The following is a 7,465-nucleotide window of genomic DNA, read 5'->3' as shown; positions in this document are numbered from 1 at the left end:
ACATGAGAGGCTGCCTCTGGTCTCATCTCTGCACATCAGCGCTCAGATCTCAGGAACAGCCAGAGGGGAAGAGGCAATGGAGAAAAGAGAACCAACTCGGGACCTGCTTAGAGATCTTTATTCTCTATGAAGGATGTTGGAAGGACACTGCCAGCTGGGTTTTGATCCTAGTTGTTTGCAATGGTCTAGAAAAGAACAAGGACAAGACAAGTAAAATTACATCAGTATCACAGGTTCTGGAGTCACATGGGACAGGGGTCATCCCCCATCATAACCACTCATTCCCTGTGTGACCTGGGAGAATGACTTGTCCTCTTTCAGCCTCAGCCTCTCTCTAATGGTAGGAGCAGTCGGAGGATTTGTCCTCATGGTGGCTCAGATTAAACCACTAAGGCTCCCATCACTGTCCTTGGTCTTCAAGGGACGGTCACTATTGCTATCATATACCATATCAACCTTCTGTGGCTGTCCCATGCTGAGGCCTGGGCCCTAGCTTCCTCCATCACAATTCTCACCATCCCTCACCTTTATTGTTCATTTCACATCTCCCCTACCAGATGGCCACATGTCCCTCTGTCCTCTAGGACAAGGACCAGACCAGAGGACACACTGAGGAACCCTCACTGAATAAGGAAGTACAAAGCTCCACCCAAAGCCTGGGAAGTTCTGGAGCCACACAGAGCAGAACACATCCCCAGGCCCCTAGGGAATGTCTCCAAGGCCCCTCCCCACAGCAGTCCCTCACCTGGATCTGCCCTTCCTTCCCCCGTCCTCTAACCCCTCTCAGGAAGAACCCACCAAGGGGTCATCCTGGCTGCCCAGTCCTTACCGCCTCAATCCAGTCATTGAAGGCTGACACACGCGTGAACACCGTGGGCTTCTTGAGGGCATTGCAGCCAAGAGAGGAGACAAAGCTAGCAATGCCATGCACCTGCCAGGAGCCATCTGCTGCAGGGCAGTTGAGGGGTCCTCCAGAGTCACCCTGTGATGGTCAGAGGAGTGAGGACTGAACTGCCATGTCTCAGCTGGAAGGAATTCTCCCTGACCTGGGGGTTGCGGACACACCCACACTGCTGCACCTCTCCCAGCCTCAGGGCCTCAGCTGGCCAGGACCAGGGTCTGTGCTACCACAGCTGCTGAGCAGGAAGGGACCCACACAGGACCTCAGCACAGCCCCTGGCACAGAGGGAGCCCCGAGAGATGCCAGCGCCCCCTGCTGGCAGCACCTTCCCTGCTGCCTAGGAGGACTCAGCTGCCACAGCACAGTGGTTGAGGATCCCTGCAGAGCCCAGAGTGGGTGACTCAAGGTGGTGGTGTGAGTGTGCCTGCTGTGCTGCTGGGGAAGCCTGAGCAGGAGGAGGGACAGTGATGGTCCCGGGGTGGGAGGGGGGGGACCTGTGAGCTGGGACAGCAGTCAGAGTATGTGAGCTGTGCAGCAGAGAAGACAGCTCCTTCAACTCCATGGAGATGGAGTCCCGTCCTGAGATAGCTGCAAGGTGACTCACGTTGCACCCGGAGATGACATCCCCGCCGGCACACACCATGGTCTCCCTCACGCTGATGCCCCACCAGTCCAGCTGGGAGCAGTGTGCGTAGTCCACCACAGGCAGCAGCCCCTGCTGTAGCTTGTCAGGGAGTGACCCACCAGCTGCAGAGACAGGGAGCAAAGGGGATGAGGAAAGACATGAAGGCCAGGAATGGCTTCCCAGGTATGGGGTATTCAACGCACTTGGCTCTGCTAGCCTGATCAGGGCTCTGCTTACATCAGTTCCACCATCCAAATGCCTTGTGCCCCTCTACATCTGGACCTTGCCCTGAAGAGACTCTTCATTCATATTTGGGCAAGCAAAGAAGGAGAAAAGCCCAATGACCCACCCTGGTGTAGCCATGCACACCCACTCCAAGTCCCCAAGTCCACCATTCCCTGGTCACACATACTGGTGAGACGGCCCCAGCCACTAACGTAGCAGGGTGTTTTGTGGGGCAGAATTTCCCCTGCAGGAGGCAGCTTAGCAAGCTGGACTTCAGATGTCAGCTCAGCATTGCGTGACAGCTTGATGAGGGCAACGTCATTGCTGTGGGGAAGGAAGAGTCACACTGAGCCTGGTCCTCCAGTGCACCAGGTCCCACCCTGGACCTGACACCCAGGCGTTCACCTCTGAGAGACCCCTCACTGTTCCTCTGTACCCTAAATCTACTCCTTAACGTCCAGCAGCCTTCAGGATCTCCTTGCCCTACAGCCTACGCCGGCCCTCAGCCTTCACAATCATCTTTGGTGTCCACCTGTGGTCCTCATACTGTAACATACCACCCTGGAGGACTGTGACACACAGTTTGAAACACGCATTAGAGCTGCTTGCATTGACGTGGAAGTCTCTGGGTTCAATTCCTGGGTCCACTTTCTATCCCAGCTTCCTGCTAATGCACATCTTTGGAGTAGCACGCGAAGGTTCAAGACCTGGGGCATTACCAGCCCACTTGGAAGACCAGTACAGAATCCAGGCTCCTGACTTTGACCTGGCCCAGCCTTGTTGACTGTTACAGGCACTTGGGAAGGGAACCAACAGATGGAAGATCGCTGTCGCTAAGGACATCTGGCCTGGATTTCACCTGCCTTCCTCCTGCCCCAGGAGTCCTGCGAGGATGGGCAAGTGTCTCCATCACTGTGTGTCTTCACTCATGTACTGTATTCGCATGGGTTCCCTCCTATGGTCTCTCACCAGAAAAGGCTGAGCCACCAGACACACAGGTGTGTACACAGGTGAGCACTGAGCAGGGCCTCCCTGCCCTTCACCACCACCTTGAAGCCCTTCTACAGGGTCACCTTGACAAGTGAAGCAGGGACTGACTGCCCAGGACACTCAGGGAGGGACACCCACAGCCTGACTCTTAATCCAGTGCTCCTCCTCTACCCACATACCCAGGAACCCAGGCTGTGCTGTGGAACCTCTGCTAAGCACAGGACACCTTGGACTTGGGGAAGAGGCCTGAGAGTCCTGGGCTCCAGGGACACTGAGCCCAGCAGCCCTGGGGGACTTCCTGCCTCTCTCTGAACCTGCTGTCCCCTGTGCAGGGAGGGAGGTTGGTGCTGCTGGTCTCTGAGGTTCTGCTCAGTATGTGGGAGCTGGGCTCAGGCTGCTCACCCTCCCCATAGTCCCTGGGAGTTTCCTAAATTAGCTATGGTCATGGAAAGAAGAACACAGGAGCCTGATCCCAGGCTGGGAGCTCACTCACCCACAGGCCACACAGATGGAGTTCCATTTTGGATGCACAAAGAGATCACCAGCATTGATGGGGATCACCTGCTCGGGTCCTTCATTCACTGCCCGGTCATACTCACCCAACACCACCCGGTATGTCCTGGAGCTCCTGCAAGTAGAAGTGACATCATTTGGGTCTCACATCGTAGTCACTTGCTGGCCCAGCCTGCCTTGGTTTCACACAGGGACAAAGGACAGGGCAGGGATGAGGGCAGTGAAGAACTCACGAGATGCAGTGGGCGGCAGTCAGAACCCAGTCACGGGCAATGAGGCTCCCGCCACAGGTGTGGTGGAAGGCCCCATCCTTCTCATACTGCAGCGAGACCTAGGCGCCAAGAAAAAAGAGTCTGAGAGGTGTTGGCCCAAGTGACGACTCCTATGCAGGATGCGCACTGCACAACTCGAGAGAGTGCTGTTGTACAACCTGCACACCTGCTCATGGTGACCCTATCACTTATCCATGGAATCACTGACGTTCTCCAGCCTGCTCACCCTGGGCCCTATAAGCTTCCTGAGGACTCCAGTATTCTCTGTCCTCTAGGGCAGCCCCAAACTTTGTCTCCTGAGAATCCCCAAGCTAAGAATCCCCTTATTCCAAGCTGCAGACAAGTTCTCTCTCTGCCTTCAAGGTGGGAACCACTAGCCACACTGGAAATGTGGCTGGCAGGGAGATGCTGAGAGTTAGACATGATTGAAATTACTTAATTCTCATTTCAGTGCCCCATGTGGATAATGGCTGCTATGGTCCACAGCACAGCAAGCCTCACCCTCAGTGCTGCCCTCCACTGCCCTGATCCAACTCTCCACTCTCTGTGCTCCAGAACTCAGAGTCCTGCTGTGGGACTCAAGGAACTGGAACTGAGTCCCCATCTCTGCCTCTCTATGCAGTACCTGGATTTCTCTATCACTGCTCCAGCCCCTGGAGATAAGCCTTTTCCTGGCTCCAAATCTGGTTTTCATTTGCTAACAACCTTGTAAGGGTTCTAGTTGCAACAAGCAAAGCCACCATGTAAAGCTGACTGTCCAAGTACCCTGGGAAGCTGAAGCAGGGACTGGAAAGGGAACCATGGGGTCAAGGCTAGAGACCTTACAATCAGCACTTGGCATCCAGAGTCCACTGTGGGATCAGTACAGCTGGTGGGGCTCTCACCTGCCAAGGCCAGCTGTAGGGCACTGCGTCCTCACCATTGACCACACGGCTGGATGGGTTGTGGAAAGACTGGCCAGAGCCTGAGGCTGGAGAATAGAGGAGAGGCATCAATCAACCAGAGGGGCCCAACAGGAAAAAGAAGTAAGTGTTCGCTCCTGGAGTGCCACAAGCGGGCTGTGTGAGCCCAGGCAAGTTCCTTTCCCTCTCTTGCCCTCAATAGCCAGCTATGAGCTGTGAGCACTGGGATTCAATCAAGGGTTTGCATAGTCTCAGAACATCAAGGATGGATATCAAAATGCAGCCTTGGTCGATGGGAGGGCTGGAGATGACACTTGAAACTACTTTTGTGGAGAGTGGGGCATGATGGCTCAATTGGCTGATTCTTCCCTTTGCATGCATCAGAATCCAACATGGGCACCGGTTCATGCCCCATCTGCTCCATTTCCCTTCCAGCGCCCTGCATATGGCCTGGGACATGAGTAGAGGATGGGGCCCGGTTCGGTGGCGCAGTGGTTAAGGTCCTCGCCTTGCACGCCCGGGATCCCATATGGGTGCCGGTTCTATCCCGGTGGCCCCACTTCCCATCCAGCTCCCTGCTTGTGGCCCGGGAAAGCAGTCGAGGACGGCCCAAAGCTTTGGGACTCTGCACCCCCGTGAGAGACCTGGAAGAGTTTCCTGGCTTCGGATCGGCATAGCATCGGCCGTTGCGCTCACTTAGGGAGTGAATCATCGGACGGAAGATCTTCCTCTCTGTCTCTCCTCTCTGTATATCCGCCTTTCCAATAAAAATAATAAAAATAAATCTTTAAAGAAATAATAATGAGTAGAGGATGGCCTAAAGCCTTTGGACCCTACACCCACAAGGAGACCCAGAAGAAGCTCCTGGCTCCTAGCTTTAGATTGGGTCAGCTGCGGCCATTGCAGCCATTGCAGCCATTTGGGAAGTGAACCAAATAAATGGAGGATCTCTCTCTCTGTCTCCCTTTCTCTCTCTCCTTCTCTTTGTAAAAAAAAAAAAAAAAAAAAAAAAAAAAAATCTGCCTTTCCAATGAAAATAACAAATAAATCTTAGGGAGGAAGGGAGGGAGGGAGGGAGGCAAGGAGGGAGGGAAAGAAAAAAGGAGAGAAGGAGAAAAGGAGAGAAAGAGAGAAAGAGAGAAAGAAAAAAGAGAAAGAATGAAAGAAAGAAAGAAAGAAAGAAAGAAAGAAAGAAAGAAAGAAAGAAAGAAAGAAAGAAAGAAAGAAAGAAAGAAAGAAGAGAAATAAGAGCAGAAGGGGGGAGGGAGGAAGAGAACGAGTGGGAAATACCTGGATGCTGATGTTGTGGCATAGTAGGTAAAGCTGCCACCCACAATTGCCACCATTCCTTTTGAGCACTGGTTCATGCCCAGGTGCTCTACTTCCAATCCAGCTCCCTACCTATGTCCTGGGGAAAGCAGGGGAATATGGTTTAACTGTTTGAGATCCTGCCATCCACAGGAGAGACCTAGATGAAGCTCCTGGCTTCGCCCTGGCCCCTCACTGGTTGTTGAGACCATCTGAGAAGGTCCCTCTCTCTCTGGGTAACTCTGCCTTTCAAAATAAATAAATAAGACCTCTCACAGTTCTGGCCATTGTCAGAAAGTGGGAGCTTTGGGGCAGGCAGGTGGTGTCATGGGGATGGGATGTACACATCCCATATCACAGTGATTAACAGACTCACTTGAGGAACAGACTCACTTCCTATTCCAGGTATACACCTAGGGCAGCAGTGATGGCTCAGTGCCTAGGTCTGCCACCCTCTGGCTCCTGACTTCAGCCTGGCCCAGCCACGGTTGTTGCAAGTGTTTGGGAGTGAATTGCACAATCAATCTCTCTCTCTCTCTCTCTCTCCCTCTCCCTCTCCCTCTCTCCTTCCTTCCCTCCCTCCCTTTATTCCCACTCCCTCTCACCCTCTTTTCAAATAAAATACATACATTTTAAAACACTTCTTAAGAGTAGCAGTTGTGAAGTCAGACTGCCTAGGTTCTCAGTGTAACTCAGCCTGTCTGTCAGCGGGAGCTGTTCAGAGGAGGTAGCCCTGAGCTGCAATGTGGCAGAGAGGCCAGGAAATGACCAGACCACAGGCTATGGAGCTGGGTGGGGGCAATGTGAGTGGAGAATTGGAGCATTCAGCAGAGAAGTGGAAATTCCACCCCACGTAGACTAAGCACAGAGTCAGATTCTTAACCATAAGGCTTTGTCCACTGCTCCACCAAGGACTCCCTCCACAGCTCTTGATGCTGCTCGCAGTCCTTCTCCTGAGCTGGGCCATCCCCTACTTCTCCTCCTCTCTCCTCCCCAGCACCAAGATGAAAGCTCCTACTGTTGTGCCCCAGGTACACACTGAGACCCCTCCTAAGGAAGCCAGTGTTGGGATCATGGGACCCAGGGTGGGGAGCAGATTTCCGGGCTCCTGCCCAGGGCAGCACAGTGAGCATGGACTCAGGCTAGGGGCTTACCCAGGGCCACAAGGAGGAGGGAGCTCAGCAGCCGGAGCATCATCAGTTTGAAGATTATATGAACAAAAGACAGAGCGTCTGGTCTCTAATATAGGGTAGAGGGGGCTGGACTGGGCCCCACTCCAGAACAGGTGATGCAGCACCAGTTCTCCCATGGTCCAAGGCCACAGTCCCCATTCACTGCAAATGGAAAAGCAACAACCAGCAAAACTACTCAGGGTGCCTTGCATCATGTGGTTGCACAAGTGGCACAGGTGGTCAATCAATAACAGGGGAGCAAGACAAAAAGCTGGCATCAAATCATGTCACCTCCTTCAGGAAGCAACATGGGTGCTGGAATCCTTCAAACCTAGATTCACCTTCTGCCTGGGCCACCTCCCAGCTCTGAGACCTTGGGCTCACAGCTTCACTTCTCTGAGTCTTAGATGGTCCATCTTTAATGTGGGATCATATTTGAACCTACCACAACAAAGAGATCTTGTTGAGCACCTGCTCTGTGTAGATCAGGCATTGCTCTGGGGACTGCAGCTCAGCACCCTCCTGAAGCCTGAGTCTAGTGGGAAAGACAGCGACAA

The 7,465-nt window shown here is 53.4% G+C and overlaps 1 protein-coding gene across 1 annotated transcript; it reads right to left on the bottom strand.

Annotated features, from left to right (window-relative positions):
* Positions 1 to 227: 227 nt before the first annotated feature.
* CELA3B (chymotrypsin like elastase 3B) lies at positions 228 to 6,933 on the bottom strand. Its single transcript, XM_040987632.1, has 8 exons — positions 6,891 to 6,933; positions 4,411 to 4,496; positions 3,488 to 3,585; positions 3,235 to 3,369; positions 1,939 to 2,075; positions 1,506 to 1,648; positions 830 to 982; positions 228 to 236 (listed from the first exon to the last, which is right to left on the bottom strand). Exons 1-8 carry the CDS (start codon positions 6,931 to 6,933, stop codon positions 228 to 230), a joined length of 804 nt encoding a protein of 267 aa, XP_040843566.1.
* Between the last annotated feature and the right edge of the window lie 532 nt (positions 6,934 to 7,465).

The sequence above is a fragment of the Ochotona curzoniae genome, unplaced genomic scaffold, assembly GCF_017591425.1.
Source record: "Ochotona curzoniae isolate NIBS_2020 unplaced genomic scaffold, NIBS_Ocur_1.0 contig_4792, whole genome shotgun sequence".
NCBI lineage: Eukaryota > Metazoa > Chordata > Mammalia > Lagomorpha > Ochotonidae > Ochotona > Ochotona curzoniae.
This window is presented reverse-complemented; position numbering and strand designations above follow the sequence as displayed.